We start from the raw sequence: 16,767 nt of genomic DNA, 5'->3' as shown, positions 1-16,767 counted from the left end.
CGCTCTTGTCATCCAAGGTTCCTTTATCTTACCTCTTCTTGCCTGTCTCAGAGGGACATATTTATTCATCACTTGCAACAACTGTTCCTTAAACAGTCTCCACATGTCTATAGTGCCTTTACCATGGAACAATTGCTCCCAATCCATGCTTCCTAACTCATGTCTAATTGTGTCATAGTTTCCTCTTCCCCAATTAAATATCCTCCCATTTTGCCTAATCCTCTCCTTCTCCATAGCTATGTAGAATGTGGGGCAGTTGTGGTCACTATCACCAAACTGCTCTCCCACCACAAGATCTGATACCTGCCCCGGCTCATTGCCAAGCACCAAGTCTAGAATGGCCTCTCCCCTCATCGGCCTGTCAACGTACTGAGTTAGGAAACCTTCCTGAACACACCTTACAAAAACAGCTCCATTCAAATCTTCTGCTCGAAGGAGGTTCCAATCAATACTGGGAAAGTTAAAGTCACCCATTACAACAACCCTACTACGTCCACACTTTTCCAAAATCTGCCGAGCTATGCTTTCTTCCATCTCACAGCTGCTAAGGGGGGCCTGTAGTAAAACTCTAAAGAGGTGACTGCTCCCTTGCTGTTCCTAATTTCCAACTATACTGACTCGGTAGGCAGATCTTCCTCGACAATGGAAGCTTCTGTAGCTGTGATACCCTCTCTGATTAGTAGTGCTACACCCCCTCCTCTTTCTCCCCCCTCCCTATTCTTTTTAAATGCTGTAAACCCTGGAACATCCAGCAACCATTCCTGCCCCTGAGAAACCCATGTCTCTGTTATGGCCACACCATCATAGCACCAGGTACTGATCCATGCTCTAAGTTCGTCACTTTTATTCCTGATACTCCTTGCATTAAAGCAACACACTTTAACTGATACCTTGGTTCCTTGCCAGGAAAATCCTTCCCACTAGCTGGTCTACCTCTTGCTACTGGCTCATCTGCATCAACTCTCATCTCCAGTGTACAGCTCAGGTTCCCACCCCCCTGCCATACTAGTTTATGGCAAGTAAAGAAATGATAACCTTAATGTTCTTATATTTCTACCAGTTGTTGAGGGTCAGCAGGGATGTGGATTTAAAGTTACAAGCAAATTTCATTGAATGAGCCCCCATGTTCAAAGGGCTGAATGGCCTACTCTTGCTTCTAACGTATTTCCTCACTCAATTCCAATATTTAAAACACAGACATTACAGACACCAGATGATGTGAATGGATTCAATTCAGAACACAGTGCAGGACAATATAAAGGAGTAATTCATAACCTGGGGCAGCACGGTGGCTCATTGGTTAGCACTGCTGCCTCACAGTGCCAGGAACCTGGGTTCAATTCCCATCTTGGGTGACTGTCTGTGTGGAGTTTGCACATTCTCCCCGTGTCTGCATGGGTTTCCTCTGGGTGCTCCAGTTTCCTCCCACAATCCAAAGATGTGCAGGTTAGGTGAATTGGCCATGCTAAATTGCCCAGTGTTAGGTATATTAGTCAGAGGTAAACGTAGGGGAATAGGTCTGGGTGGGTTGCTCTTTGGAAGGTTGGTGTGGACTTGTTGGGCCGAAGGGCCTGTTTCCATATTGTAGGAAAACTAATCTAATCTTATAAGTACAGGAGATGTTTGTATGTAATGTCTTTAAAGTTACAGCCCTGTATGAAATCACGTACGAGCAGTTGTAAACCAGACATTCAGAAATCAGCGTTTAAATTAGAGTGGTGCTGGAAAAGCACAGCAGGTCAGGCAGCATCCGAGGAGCAGAAAAATCGACGTTTCGGGCAAAAGCCCTTCATCAGGAATGGAGGCGAGTTTAAACTCTGGTTTCTAGCATCTGCAGTCCTCACTTTTGCTTATTCAGAAATCAGTGCCTCCTGTAATTGTTGAATGTTGAAACCATAATATTTCCATATTTTTGTACACACTGTGAAATAATACTGTCAACATTACTTCATCAGAAGATATCTAGAGTGTAACAACTTTCATATGTCAGAAGTACTTCACTAATGTTAATGATTGCACAATGTTCAGATTTCACAATTCCACCATTTATGACTCCTCAGACACTGAAGCAGTCCATGTCCAAATGCAGCAAGACCTAGACAATATCCAGGCTTGAGTTGAAAAGTGGCACGTAATAGTTGTACCACACAATGGTACAATAATTCAAATCATTTATGTAGATCATGAACAGCCGAAGTCCTGGCACTGATCCCTGTGGAACACCACTAGTCACAGCCCTCCATTCTGAAAAACATCCTTCCACTGCCACCCTCTGTCTTCAATGGTGGGACATTAACTTTTTTGGGACAAGGTATACCTCGACAATCTTCCGCATTGTCAGGTAGACACCAGTGTTGTCACTGTATTGGAACTGTTTGACTAGTGGCATGGCTAGTTCCGGAGAACAAATCTTCAGTACAACTGCTAGAACCTTGTTAGGATGTGTGCTAATTTGGTGAAAATGCCTTCCCTCAAAAGAAAAGAGTGCCTTGTAATAGTCAATAAAGTTAATTTAAAAGGAATAGTAAAATAGTTTGATACAGAATTAAAACCAGATATTATAGAAGCAGAAACAATTGATCTTTGGTTCAACATTTGAACTTTGAAGAAGGAGATAATCGAGAATGAGCTGGTTAGGATACAGTTAGAAATTTTTGAAAACTTGATTATGGAAGAAGTAGATGGGAAAAAAAGACTTGAGCACGAGAATAAAACAAGTAAAAGAGAAATATGAAAGATTAAATTTGAATTTTAAAGGGGAAAAGAAAAACAGAGAATTTAATGGAGTAATTGATTACAAAGAGAAAGGGAAACTAGGAAATCTGAACATAATAGATTTGGTTTGTGAATAAGGTAATGGTTAGATTTAACAGTGGATCACATGCTGGTTTTACATGGCAATGAGTATTCAGCAAGTGGCCAAATGCCATGAGGAAAGAATTAGAATATATTTTTTATCATTTTAGAAAATTGTTGCAAAATCACATTTTTCTAAAAACATTTCGACAAGTCTATGACAAAATACTTTACTAGGAAAAGCACTGCAGCCTATTTAACTCTTTTTGATGAAGTGTTTACACATTATTACACAGTTAACCTTTCTGTGCTTAATTGCATATGCGCTGGTTCCAGAAGCTTATAGAGAGAAAATCTGAAACTTGAAGAGACAAAATCAGATTTATGTGGAATTTGCAAATGAAAGAGAATGTATTGATCAATGTTAGCATTTTGATAACCATAGAGATCTACTATTAATGGAGGAGCTTAAAATCTGTATCTCTTTAAGAATCAAGTACCACCCAGAACACCATCAATTTCTAATTTAAAGGAGATAGCTTTTTTAGCTGATAATGACAATCTATTCTGCAAACATAAGGGGCAGGAAACCTTTTGTTTGTAAAACCAGACAAGAGGTTATAAATTTCCTCTTCTTCAGGTAGTTCCTTAAAATATAGATGGTTGCCACAGTATAAATTCCGAGGCAATAATCTATGTATCCAGGTTTTCAGCATGTGAGGGAAATTGAGCCACAGCTATCACAAAGCAATGGTTGACCAGAAGATTCTCTGACTTTTACCACCTGCTGAAGGCATATTGGAAGGATTAGAGAGATAAAAAAAGTTGATAATGAAAAGGAACTTAATAACCACAAGGGAGTTAGCAGAAATGAAAAGACAGATGTTCCACAAAGGAGTAAAATAGATAGCAGAGAGGATAGGAATGATTCAACAAGACCGTAATGTAATTATAAGTAACGGTAAAGTCACCACAATCTTACCAGAGCCACTGAGCTGCTCTGTCATTCGAGAGAGACAACTGGCGATGGCTTAACTTGAAGGTCACCATGCCTCAGGTGAGAGGGGAGGTTTAGGAGTCTTTCATTGAAACTTCAGCCAATGCAGGAATTAAACCTGTCGGCATCACTCTGCATTGCAAACCAGTTGTCCAGACAACTGATCTAACCGACTCCCTTTTTCAAAAGGCAAGATATGTGAAAGCAAAACCTAGAGAGTTAACATTAGAAGTAATAGTTTTTGTAAGTATGTCAGATAATATGGGTTATCTTTGCATTTTGGTGGTGAACTAATTTAACTTTTGCGTGATAATGGACACCACAATTATCCGTATTGATGGAAGTTTAACTCAAAGTGCAATGTAGCAAAATTTGTGGACTTTTCACCAGATGGTTCACAAAGTAGAAATGCATTAATACATGCTATTGATGGAAATTGTTTACTATTCCAAACTATTCTCTAATCAATGTGTCTATTATTGTAGGAGTCATGTCAAAATGAATGAATACGCATGTGATTTAATTTTAGGGTATGACTTGATAGGATTAACATATATCTATGTTCTAGGATGGGAAGCAAGTCTATCAAAATGACAATGTCCTAAAATAATCATGGGATAATTTGTAATCTTGCTATAGGAAGTGCTGAGATGTACAAGAGATATGTTCAAAGAATCAAGAATTCAGACTTCTGAGATTAAAAGTCCCTTAAAGTGGTAATAAATAATGTAAAAATAAATTCTAACAGTCTGACTGTCTGCTTTGAACTTGCTTGAACATGTACATATTAATGAATCGAAACCTGCAACACATTCTAAAAGGTGAAAGACTTAACAGCAATCTAGGTTTGTTCAATATATTACATCTGTGTATGACACTATGATCTTTTGCTATAAATTCTGTGTCCTATGATCCTACTCCACTAGCTACCTGACAAAGAAACGGTGCTCTGAAAGCTTATGCTTTCAAATAAACCTGTTGGACTGTAAATTGGTGTCATGTGAATTTTGACTTTGTCCACCCCAGTCCAACACCGACAGCTCCACATCTTGAAAATTCAAAGCTACAGGTGTCAAAACACCACCAAGCAGCAGTGGCTCTGGCTGATGAACAAACACGGAGTAACACGGTGTAAGACAAGATAAGTTGAATCTAGATTATGCTATTATTTTGAAACTACAAGGCTGAAGTATTAATAAAAACATAAACTTTAGAAACATGAAGCCACTCTCTCATAAAGGAGGGATGAGGAAAATTTATGTAAATCGGAAAATGAGTTCAAACCTAGAAGGAAACTTGCTAAAAATGATATTTTGACTAATTATTAGGATATGGGCCAAGAGCAGGCAGGTGGGTCTACTTTAGTTTGGGATTATGTTCAGCATGGACTGGTTGAACTGAAGGGTCTGTTTCCATGTTGTATGATTCTATGACTCAATGAACCTCGTAAGGCAAGGATGGACACTCTCAATACTGTGCTCAGACACGAAAACAATAATGAGGATGGTTGCCAAGTTGAAATATATCTGTATATCTACATATTAAAGAAAACCTAAAGCTATGAAAGAAAATGAAGATTAAACATTAAAACTTAGATCCAAGTGTTCTCAAGCTGATTCTGAAAGGAAAGACTGAATTCAGAGGCAAGAAACGTTATGGCAGAGAATGTCTTCTCAGAATACAATTTACATTTAATGGTATTCAAAAGCCAGATACGACTATCAGAAGACAAAAAGATCGTTCAGGACAAAGTTTCCCAAACTGATTCAATCGTGCCACCTTTAAACTGAAGTAATTTTCTTTTAATTTCTCGTGGGACATGGGTTTCGCTGACCGGGCTAGCATTTTGTTTAATTGCCCTTGAGACATTGGTGAGCTACCTTCTTAAATCACTGCAGCTGACATGCTGTGGGTAGACCCACAATGCTGTCAGGAGAGGGTTGCAGGATTTTGACTCAATGACTTTAAAGGAATGGTGATATACTTCCAAGTCAGGATAGTGAGGGACTTTTTGGGATAACTTTTATATGGTGTTATTCCTAAAACATGTTGCACATGTCCTTCTTGATGGTAGTGTTTGTGCATTTGGAAAGTGCTGTTTATGGAGCCTTGGTGAACTTCTGCAATACATCTTATAGAAAGTACATACAGCTACTATCGAGCATCAGTGGTGGAGGGAGTGGATGGTATGCCAATTAAGCAGGTCACCTTTTTCTGGATGGTGTCCAACTTCTTGAGAGTTGCTGGAGTGTTACCGAACCAGGCAAGTGGGCAGCATTCAATCACGGTCCTGACCTATGCCTTGTAGATGGTGGACAGACTTTGGGGAGTCAGGAGGTGAGTTACTTGCGATAGTCTTTCTAGATAAAAACTGAAAGAACTGCAAATCCAAATGGAAATCAGAGGCAAAAACAGAAATTGCTGGAAAAGCTCAGCAGGTCGGCAGCATATGTGGAGAGAAGTCATTTCTCTCCATAAATGCTGCCAGACCTGCTGAACTTTTCCTGCAATTTCTGTTAATGTCTTTCTAGATTCTTATACTTGTAGTCACTGTATTTATTTGGCGAGTCCAGTTCAGTGTCTGGTCAATTGGAACACCCCAGGATGTTGATAGTGGGGGATACAGTGATGGTAATACCACAATGTCAAGGAGAGGTGATTAGATTGTTTCTTATTCAAGATGGTCATTCCCTGGCATTTGTGTGACGTCAATATTACTTGCTACATTTCAGCCCAAGCCAGGATCTTCCAGCACCACTAATCCAAAATCTGGTTTCCAGCATCTGCAGTCATTGTTTTTACCGAGGATGTTATCCAGGTCTTGTTGCATTTGGCCTTGCACCGCTTCAGTATCTGAGGACTTGATTAAAACACAAAACAGCCCTTTATAAACTGAAAAGGAACAGAACACCATTTGTATAGTACCTAAAACACTCCTGCTACAGTATCCAAAACACCACGTATATAATACATCAGTATTCATGTATCAGAACTCCAAATGTTTAACTGGAACTGTGATAGCTTCTTCCTGGAGCTATCATACACTTACCGTACTCAGTTTAAATAACCACTCCCTTTTTTTTCTGGTCTGGAACCAACACTAACTCTTCACTTCAAGGACCTAACTCACGATATCCTTCTCTTCTTAGGAGCACTGCTCTGTACAGACATACCACACCAGGAGCAAAACATTACCCAAAGTTAAAAGTGAAACTAAACGTCTCTCAGATATAGGTGTTTAACTTAAGCTTAACAAAGAACAGATTCTGGAACTCTCTAACAAACTTTAATGCCCCATTATATACCATGCTGGATTGGAATCAAAAGTAAACAAGTGAACAAGATCTATGCACTCTACAATCAAGCTTCAAAAACTATTTTTAAAAAAATCAACAGGGTCATGATTAACTTCAGACACCTAAAAGAAAACAATCATTAGCTCAATCACAAAAGTCCAAGCTTGAAGTAACATTAAATATTGTATGTCTAAATCTCATAGCTTACATCAGATAGGATGCTAACTTTTATTGTGCAATCCCGTGACTCGTTACCCTCCCCAAATGCTTGACCTCACGCTTTTCCAGGTTGAATTCCATTTGCTACTACCCTGGCTAAAACACATTCCCTGGATGGGGTGGCTCAGTAGTTAGACTGCTACCCAGGGACCTGGGTTTGATTCCACTCTTGGCTGACTGTCTGTGTGGAGTTTACACATTCTCCATGTGTCTGCATAGGTTTCCCTGGGTAGTCTGGTTTCCTCCCACAGTCCAAAGATGTGCAGGTTGGGTGGATTGGCAATGTTATGTTGCCCAAAGAATCTAGGGAATATGCAAACTAAATAGATTAGCCTTGGAAAATGTAGGATTCTAGGTTAAGGCATGGGGGGGGGGGGGGGGGGGGTCTGGTAAGATGCCCTTTGGAGGATTGATGTGCACTCGATGGGCTGAATGGCCTGCTTCCACACTGTAGGGATTTTACAATCCATGCACAATGTGCACACTAAAACAAGTTAATATTTGGGTAGTTTGGGCCTAATTCTGCCTTCAGTCCCTCTATCTTATTCCTCAGCCTTTTTGCACTAAAGTATATTCCATTTAAGCTCGCTAAATTCACTTCTTTCTTTGTTAGACTATTTCTTCTGCAATCCAGACTCACTTAACGAATATTTCCACTTCTAATTCCATATCAGCTTCTCTCCCATTTGAACCGTCTTCAGCTGCATCATCAATAACCTTCCCTCCTTTATATGGTCAGAAGTGGGGATGCTTGCTGATGATTGAACAACGATCAGCACCATTCGCAACTCCTCAGATACTGAAGCAGTTAATTTCCAAACGTAGCAAGAACTGGACAATCTCCATCTGGGAGAAAAGTGGCAAGTAGCATTCATGTCACACAAGGCCAAACGAAGGCTCAACAGGAGTGGACGCAGGGATTGTTGGGCATGTGAACTAATGTATTCAGGCTGTGGTTAAGCCTGTGTCTCCAATCTGTCCTCCACCTCTAACCAAAACAAAGGATTGGTAAGGTAAGCCTTTTTTTTTGTTTTTTTTTCTCATTTATTCAATCTCTCTTGGCAATTTTGAGCAGAGGGAATGGAGGCTAGGGCAGTTGCATGCTCCTCTGGCAGGATGTAGGAGGTAAGGGTCACTACTGACATGCCTGCTGACTTCACCTGCGGGAAGTGCACCCAACTCCAGCTCCTCACAGACCACGTTTGGGGAATTGGAGCTGGATGAACTTCTGATCATTCGGGAGGCTGAGGGGGTGATAGATAGGAGTTATACGGTGGTAGTCACACCTAAGTTAAATGATAAAGGTAGCTGAGTGACTGTCAGGAGAGGGAAAGGGAATAGGCAGACAGTGCAGGGACCCCCTGTGGCCATTCCCCTCAATAATAAGTATACCATTTTGGATACTGTAGGGAGCATGAACTACCAAGGGAAAGGCACAGCGGCCAGGTTTCTGGTACTGAGCCTGGCTCTATGGCTTAGAAGGGAAGGGGGGAGAACAGGAGAGTGATAGTGAGAGGAGATTCAACCATGGGAGGAACGTCTGTGAGATTCTGTGGTCGTGAATGAGACTCCCGGATGGTATGTTGCCTCCCGGGTGCCAGGGTCAGGGAGTCTTGGATTAAGCCTACAGGATTCTTAAGGGGGATGGAGAGCAGCCAGAAGTAATGGTACACACTGGTAGCAATGGCATAGGTAGGGAAAAGGAGGAGGACCTGAAAAGGGAATGTAGGGAGTTGGGTTGGAAGCTAGAAGGCAGGACAAGCAGAGTAGCAATCTCAGGATTTCTATTGGTGCCCTGTGCTAGTGAGTCTAGGAATAGAAAGCAAGTGCAGATGAACACATGGCTGTAGCGCTGGTGTAGGAGGGAGGGCTTCAGATATGTGAATCATTGGATACCTTCTGGGGAAGGTGGGACCTGTACAAAAAGGACAGGTTGCACCTGAACTGGAGGGGCACCAATATCCTGGGTGGGAGATTTGCTAGAGCTCTTCAGGAGGGCTTAACCTAGATTGGCAGGATGTGGGAACCTGAGCTACGGATCAGATGATGGAGTAGATAGTGAACAGCCAGATATAGTGTGCAGAGAGTCTGTGAGGAGGGATAAGCAATTGAGAGGGCAAAGGTGTAGTCAGTGTGTTGGGCTGAAGTGTGTCTATTTTAATGCAAGGAGTATCAGGAATAAGGGCGACAAACTCAGAACATGGATCAGTACTTGAAGCAATAATATTGTGTCCATTACGGAGACTTGGATATCACAGGGGCAGGAATACTTGTTGGATGTTTCAGGGTTTAAATGGTTCAAAAGGAATAGAGGGGAGGTAAAAAAGGTGGAGGAGTGGCATTACTAATGAGGGGTAGTATCACAGCTGCAGAAAGGGAGAATGCTGAGGAGGGTTTGTCTACAGAATCAGTATGGGTGGAAGTCAGAAACAGGAAAGAAGCAGTCTTTTTATTGGGAGTTTTCTACAGCCCCCGCCATTGCCTTGTTCAAAAAAGGAAACTGGGATAATCCTGGGAATTACAGACCAGTCAATCTTATGTCAGTGGTGGGCAAAGTATTGGAGAGAATTCTGAGAGACAGGATTTATAATTACTTGAAAAACCATCGTTTGATTAGAGATAGTAAGTATTGCTTTGTGAGGGGAAGGTCATACCTCACAAACTTTACTGAATTCTTTAAGGATGTGACAAAACATGTTAATGAAAGTAGAGCAGTGGATGTGGTATACATGGATTTTAGCAAGGCATTGCTAATGTTCCCCGTGAAAGGGTCATTCAGAAAGTAAGGAGGCATGGGATACAGGGAAATCTGGCTGAGTGGATACAGAATTGGCTGGCCCATAGAAGACAGAGGGTGGTGGTAGAGGGAAAGTATTCAGCATGGAGCTTGGTGACCATTGGTGTTCCACAGAGACCAGTTCTAGGATCTCTGCTCTGTGATTTTTATAATTGACTTGGATGAGGAAGTGAAAGGGTGGGTTAGTAAGTTTTCTGATGACACAAAGGTTGGTGGGTGGAGTTGCAGATATTGTGGAGGGCTGTTGTAGATTGCAACAGGACATTGACAAGATGCAGAACTGGGCTGATAAGTGGCAGATGGAATTCAACCTGGAAAAGTGTGAAGTCATTCACTTTGGAAGGTCGAATTTGAACGCAGAATACAAGGTTGAAGGCAGGATTCTTGGCAGTGTGGATGAATAGAAGGATCTTAGGCTCCATGTCCACAGATCCCTCAAAGTTGCCACCCAAGTTGATAGATGTGTGGTGTGTTGGCTTCCATTAGCAGGGAGATTGAGTTTAAGAGCTGCGAGGTTATGCTGCAGCTCTACAGAGCCCTGGTTAGACCATATTCCAAGAGGAACCTTGATTATCCGAAGGACACGGTTGAGCAGTATTTCATTCAGTTAACTGAATTCTGGATAATCGAAAGCCAGATAACATAGTTTAGCCGAGCATGAGGATCTTGCAATTTTGCTGGATAATCCGATATTCAAATAAATTGAATGCCGGATTATTGAGGTTCCTCTGTATTGTGTTCAGTTCTGGTCGCATCATTATAGGAAAGATGTGGAAGCTTTAGCGAAGGGTGCAGAGGAGATTTACCTGGATGTTGCCTGGACTGGAGGGCATGTCTAATGAAGAAAGGTTGAGGGAGCTAGGGCTTTTCTCATTGGAGCAAAGAAGGACGAGAGATGACTTGATAGAGGTGTACAAGATGCTGAGAGGCATAGATGGAGTGGATAGTCAGAGACACTTTCCCAGGGTGGAAATGTCTATCATTAGGGGGCATAATCTTAAGGTAATTGGAGGAAGGTTTAGGGGTGATGTCAGAGTACATTCTTTACACAGAGAGTGATGGGTGCGTGGAATGCACTGCTGGCAGTGGTAGTAGAGTCAGATACATTAGGTACATTTAAACAACTGTTGGATAGGCACATGGAAGATAGTACAATGAAGAGTATGTAGGTTATTCTGATCTTGGAATAGAATAGAAGGCCAGCACAACATCGAGGACTGTTCTGTACTGTTCTATGTCCAGTGGCCATTTACACAAAAAAGAATTGAATCATTCCAATCATCAGCTCTTGACATTCTATGTGTTACCATCATTGAACCCCACCATCAACAATCTGAGGTGTGTTACCATTGACCAGAAACTGAACTGGACTAGTCATATAAATACAGTAGCTACAAGAGCAAGTCGGAGGCTAAGGATTATGCAGTAAGTGACTCATCTTCTGAATTCCAAATGCCTGTTGGTCATCTACAAGGACAAGTCACAGGTATCATGGAATGTTCCCTACTTTCCTGGATGAGTGCCGCTAAGTGCACAGTCAAGAAACTTGATATCATCCAGGTCAAAGCAGTCCACATGATTGGCACCACATGCACAAATACCCAACCCCATCCACCACCAAGCTCAGTAGCAGTAATGTGTAACATATACAAGATGTGCTACAGAAACTGACCAACACTCCTTACACAGCACTTTCTGAACTGATAATCACTTCAGTCCAGGAAGACAGGGGTAGCAGATGCATCAGAATACCACTATCTGAAAGTTCCTTTCCAAGCCACTTACCATTTTGACTTGGAAATATATCATTATTCCTTCAGTGTTGCTGGATCAAAATTCTGGAACTCCTTCCCTCATGGCATTATGGGTCTACCTACACAACATATACTGCAGTAGTCTGAGAATGAAGAAATTCAGTCTGGGCAATAAATGCTGGTCCAACCTGCAATCCCCAAATCCCACGAATGAACTAGAAAAAAACTGCTTGTCACGAGACCATCTCCTTGTCAGTCCAGTTTAAATCCACCAAAACAAACCTCCCCACAAAGATGTTGTGTAGATGTAACTTGTCCAATTTGTACAGGCTTCATCTCCCCCAGAAATGGTTCTAATGCTTGAAGAATCTGAAGCTTTCCTTCTAGCCTCATCTCTCCAGCCATACATTCATCTGTTCTAGCATGTTCTAATACTCACTACAGTGTGTCATGGACACTGATCAGAGTTAACGACTTTTGAAGGCATGCTTGTCAATTTCTTACCTAATTTCCTAAAGACTGCTTGGATGGACATTTAGAGTCAAAACGTGTAGTGCTGGAAAAGCAAGCTGGTCAGGTGGCATCTGAGGAGCAGGAGAGGTCGATGTTTCGAGCATATGCTCTTCATTAGGAATGTGGGGGAGGCCCAAGTGGGCTGAGAAATAAATGAGAAGGGGATGTGGCTGGGGGGGGAGGTAGCTGGGAATGCAAGAGGTAGATGAAGGTGGGGGATGGTGGTGATAGGTCGGAGTGGAGGACAGAGTGGATAGGTGGAAAAGACGATGGACAGGTAGGGTAGTTCAAAACGCATTCCACCCTCCACTCCAACCTATCCCCACCACCCCCATGTTCATCCACCTATCGCATTCCCAGCTACCTTCTCCCAGCTCCACCCCGCTCACACTTCTCTCTCAGCCCCCTTAGCCACCCTGCCCTCACCCCATTCCTGATGAAGAGCTTATGCTTGAAACGTTGAGTCTGCTGCTTCTCGGATGCTGCATGACTGGCGGTGCTTTTCTAGCACCACACTTTTTGACTCTGATCTCCAGCATCTGCAGTCCTCACTTTCTCCTGGAATTTATTAGGTGCATAAAGGATTAATTTGATGCAGTTGAGGATCAAACATTGCAATTCTGCTATTTACATATCAGAAGTTGGCATGAGATAGGACGTTAGTGATCACTCCATTTAAAACATGCTTCCTATGGTAACCAAGAAAATGTTAGCAAAGGTTGGACCTCGAAGGGGTCCCATGGCCACACTATACATTTAGGTTTATGTGATGTCATTAAAACTGAATTCAACTGCATGAATTGCTCAATTCATTGGTTCTATGAAAACAAAATTGGATACTGATAGCACATTGGTGCAACAATATAGTAACATAGGGCAAATAACAACAGTTTCCTTGAGTAGGATGTTGGTGAAGAGGCTAGCAAGAGCTGAAAATGTGTTGCTGGAAAAGCGCAGCAGGTCAGGCAGCATCCAAGGAGCAGGAGAATCGATGTTTCGGGCATAAGCCCTTCTAGCCCCGAAACGTCGATTCTCCTGTTCCTTGGATGCTGCCTGACCTGCTGCTCTTTTCCAGCAACACATTTTCAGCTCTGATCTCCAGCATCTGCAGCCCTCACTTTCTCTCGAAGAGGCTAGCAATGTCTCTTAGATGATCTATGTGAAAGAGAATAAATCTTTCACAGCATATGCTGAAAATTTAAAACATTTCAATTGATTATCAGTTCTGGCTATAGCTCACAGTGACTCCAAGCTCTGAACTGCAGCAATTGTTACAAGATTATCAAATACCATTTTTATATTTTTATCTTAACCTTTACAAAAACAAAGATGAAATTTGACTTGCAATACCAATGGTCTAAATGCATCGCAGCAACTTTACTTCTATGTTGAGATTCAATTACAAGGCTTTGGCTGTGGAAACACACCTTATAATGCAGTATAATCAGACAGAAAACAACTGCATAAAAATCACAGCCCAACTTGTAACTAAATGCATGCCTAATAGTTTCAACAACAGAAGTTATTAAAGTCACTGTCACAAGAATATCAGAGGAACCAAACTGAAATACGAAACCATTACTTATAAAGTGGCCTCAGGAGCCATAGAGCAAGTCCTTGTGACATCATTTTGTGACAGAATAATTTTAATCATTGTGGCATGTACCCAATAAGTCTGTTTCCATACTGCTGCTATAACTTCTCAGCATTCAACTTTTGGATGAAAAGTACCTCATAAAAAATTTCAATGCATAAAATAATGTTAAAAACCTAAAGAATCACAGTAATCCAATACCATTTATTTATTTCTTAGCAATGTTTTTATACATCATAAAAAACCCCTAAGGCCACAAACCTGTTTGAAATGCATTATCAGTTCAGTTTTCATTAGGCATTTCCTATCGACTTAATATTCTTTAAGGTAAATTTATGTACCTCTTTTAGATTGTTCGAAGTACCTTTGCTTATTTAATTAAAGAAGGCCCATTGAAAGTCTGCTGAACATTGTAGGGCCCGAGCTTAGATGTGGGACTTTGAAACTATTTCTAACCAAAAACAAATTATCCGTGAATTCTTCACTACAAAACTACGTTAAGTCATAACACAACAGCATTTGATTTTTCAGAACATCACCTTTCAAAAACTAGTTTGAATACTGTTTTCTAATTCTTCACTGAATCGTCGGTTTGTTTTAACATTGGATTAATGACGGATATATCACCTCCGAGAGAGGCAGTTCACGTCACGCCTCCAATGCCACCCCAAAAGTGTGAAAGTTCATGGTCAACGGGGTTAGTATGCATGATACTACTAGCACAGCGTGTCAACACTTTTAATTTTCACAGCAATCTTTATGATACATATTGAAACGAAATGAAAACCTTCATTTAGTGCAACATTTTGTATAAAAATACCTTGAGCCGTGATTTATTTTTTACGGCAATGTACATAACAAAGACATCCACAAGAGAATGCGGTTTGTATAACATAACCTTAGTGATACAATACTGGCCCCTTTTCCAGGAATGCTCAACAGACCCATAAGCTAATCTCTGAAATATAATAGAAAATATAAATTCCAAAACAGCTTGGAGGTGTGATATGCAATCAGGCGTTTTATGTTTTGTACAATACTCACCGAATCTCTCGGTTTCTGGGCTAAGATGGCGATAGTGGCCAGTTGATTACAAAGACATTTCGTGTGTGATGCTTGTGTTTGCACCGTTTCACATCCCTGAGGGTCCCAGCTCCCTGGACCAGAATCCCTGTGATAAAACAGACAGGGATGGAGAGACAGAAACGAGACATCAGACTGCAGCCTACTTTCATTCTGCGTAAATGAGCGACCATCTAAGCACTGTTCAGTGATAAAGAGGAAACGGCCAACACGCACTGGTATCAAGTGTTAGATCAATCATAACAGACATGACCCTAACATTACCATAGGGCTCCCACACTCACTACCATTAAAAAAACGCTCTTTAGTGAAACTATCCTTTCAGACCATGTTTAGTCTGATGACCGATATCTTTTTCTCTTCATTTTTCCCAGCCCTTTCACTTCTCGTAACAACTTCTTTCCCAGATTGCCCTTAGTGCGTGTGAACGCACCGCTAGCAATGAGAACATTTTCGCCGGCACTCGCTCAGTGCTCAACCGAGAGCTGCTCAAGCCAGGATCGCTCCCAACTATCATCTGTACGGGCTATGGATCGCGCAGCTCCATCGATTCTCCCCCGCCCGCCAGCCAGCAAATGTCTTTACAAATGGCCTAGATAAGGCACCGTTCATACTGCTTTCAACCAAGTACTTACGGACTGAAATATCAGCAACAGCGGACAGTTTGGCGATTAAATCGAGCAGGGACTATAATGCAATCTATCACCCGCTTTAATGACGAGTGTTTTCGAGCATCAAACCGGAGTATCTGGCAACTGTTCTCAACTCGACACGGTTTGATTCCGTGGCAATAAAATCTATTTGTAGCTCTTTTGGAAAACACAGGATTGCCAAAGATTGAACAATCTCAATTAGTCCTGACAGCTGGAGCAGTATGTGTCAAGAGAAAGACCAACATGAACTTCCAGGTCATAATTTTCTCTGACTTTTTGACAAAAGGAATAAACCTCCCCAAAAGTTAGGAAGGCCAAATATTTAGGGATTGTGCAAACAATGGCTACAATGGTTTCACAGCTCTGCCTGTTGAGTATAAAGGAACAAACCAAAATAAACCATATTGGGATGGCAGGGCTGATGAAAACTACCTTCACATCCTTCCTAAATGGTGATACTCATAAGCCCACACAACACTCCAGCTGAGGCACACGAATGTACTATACAAGTTCAATACAACTTCTTTCCTTTTGTACTTTATGGATCCAGTTATTATGTTATGATTCTAGACTAGTTAATTAACTTTGTAATATGATCTGGTTTGAGATCAACAATCCATTCCCTTTAAAATGGGCAAAATGTGATATCCAAACAATATACCATCAGTATGAAGCAACTAGATTCCACACAAATGACTATACTTTATCATATATGGTGAAAGTCACTGATAGTCACAGGTGACTATAGACAGCTAGCTCATTACACAGACAAGTGGTGAGTTTAACCTGAGAGTCACCGCGCTTCAGAGGAATGGGACAGGTTGAGAAGGTGGGGCCTTGATGGTGACCTAGCACTGTAATTCAATCTATATTACACATGCAACTTATTTCTAACACATTAAATTAGCATGTGGTAAATAAAGGTAATATATTGTGACCAAATACCTTTGGATTTCTAAGCAACTCCCCCCAAAACATTAATGACATATTACCATAAGATCATTGAGCAGGAGTAGGCAATTCAGCCTCTTAAACTTGTTCCATTACTTAATACAATCACGACTG

At 41.3% G+C, this 16,767-nt stretch overlaps 1 protein-coding gene across 7 annotated transcripts in view; it reads right to left on the bottom strand.

Annotated features, from left to right (window-relative positions):
* The window catches only part of LOC122563754 (adhesion G protein-coupled receptor B2-like), a 776,300-nt gene that overhangs the window by 242,626 nt on the left and 516,907 nt on the right, over nucleotides 1–16,767 (bottom strand). For all 7 annotated transcript variants that reach the window (XM_043717945.1, XM_043717942.1, XM_043717944.1 and 4 more), the window contains one exon: nucleotides 15,011–15,137. In XM_043717945.1, the coding sequence (XP_043573880.1) occupies nucleotides 15,011–15,137 (127 nt within the window). The remainder of the gene's footprint in view (nucleotides 1–15,010; nucleotides 15,138–16,767) is intronic.

The sequence above is a fragment of the Chiloscyllium plagiosum genome, chromosome 27 (assembly GCF_004010195.1).
Source record: "Chiloscyllium plagiosum isolate BGI_BamShark_2017 chromosome 27, ASM401019v2, whole genome shotgun sequence".
In the NCBI taxonomy this organism is placed as follows: domain Eukaryota; kingdom Metazoa; phylum Chordata; class Chondrichthyes; order Orectolobiformes; family Hemiscylliidae; genus Chiloscyllium; species Chiloscyllium plagiosum.
This window is presented reverse-complemented; position numbering and strand designations above follow the sequence as displayed.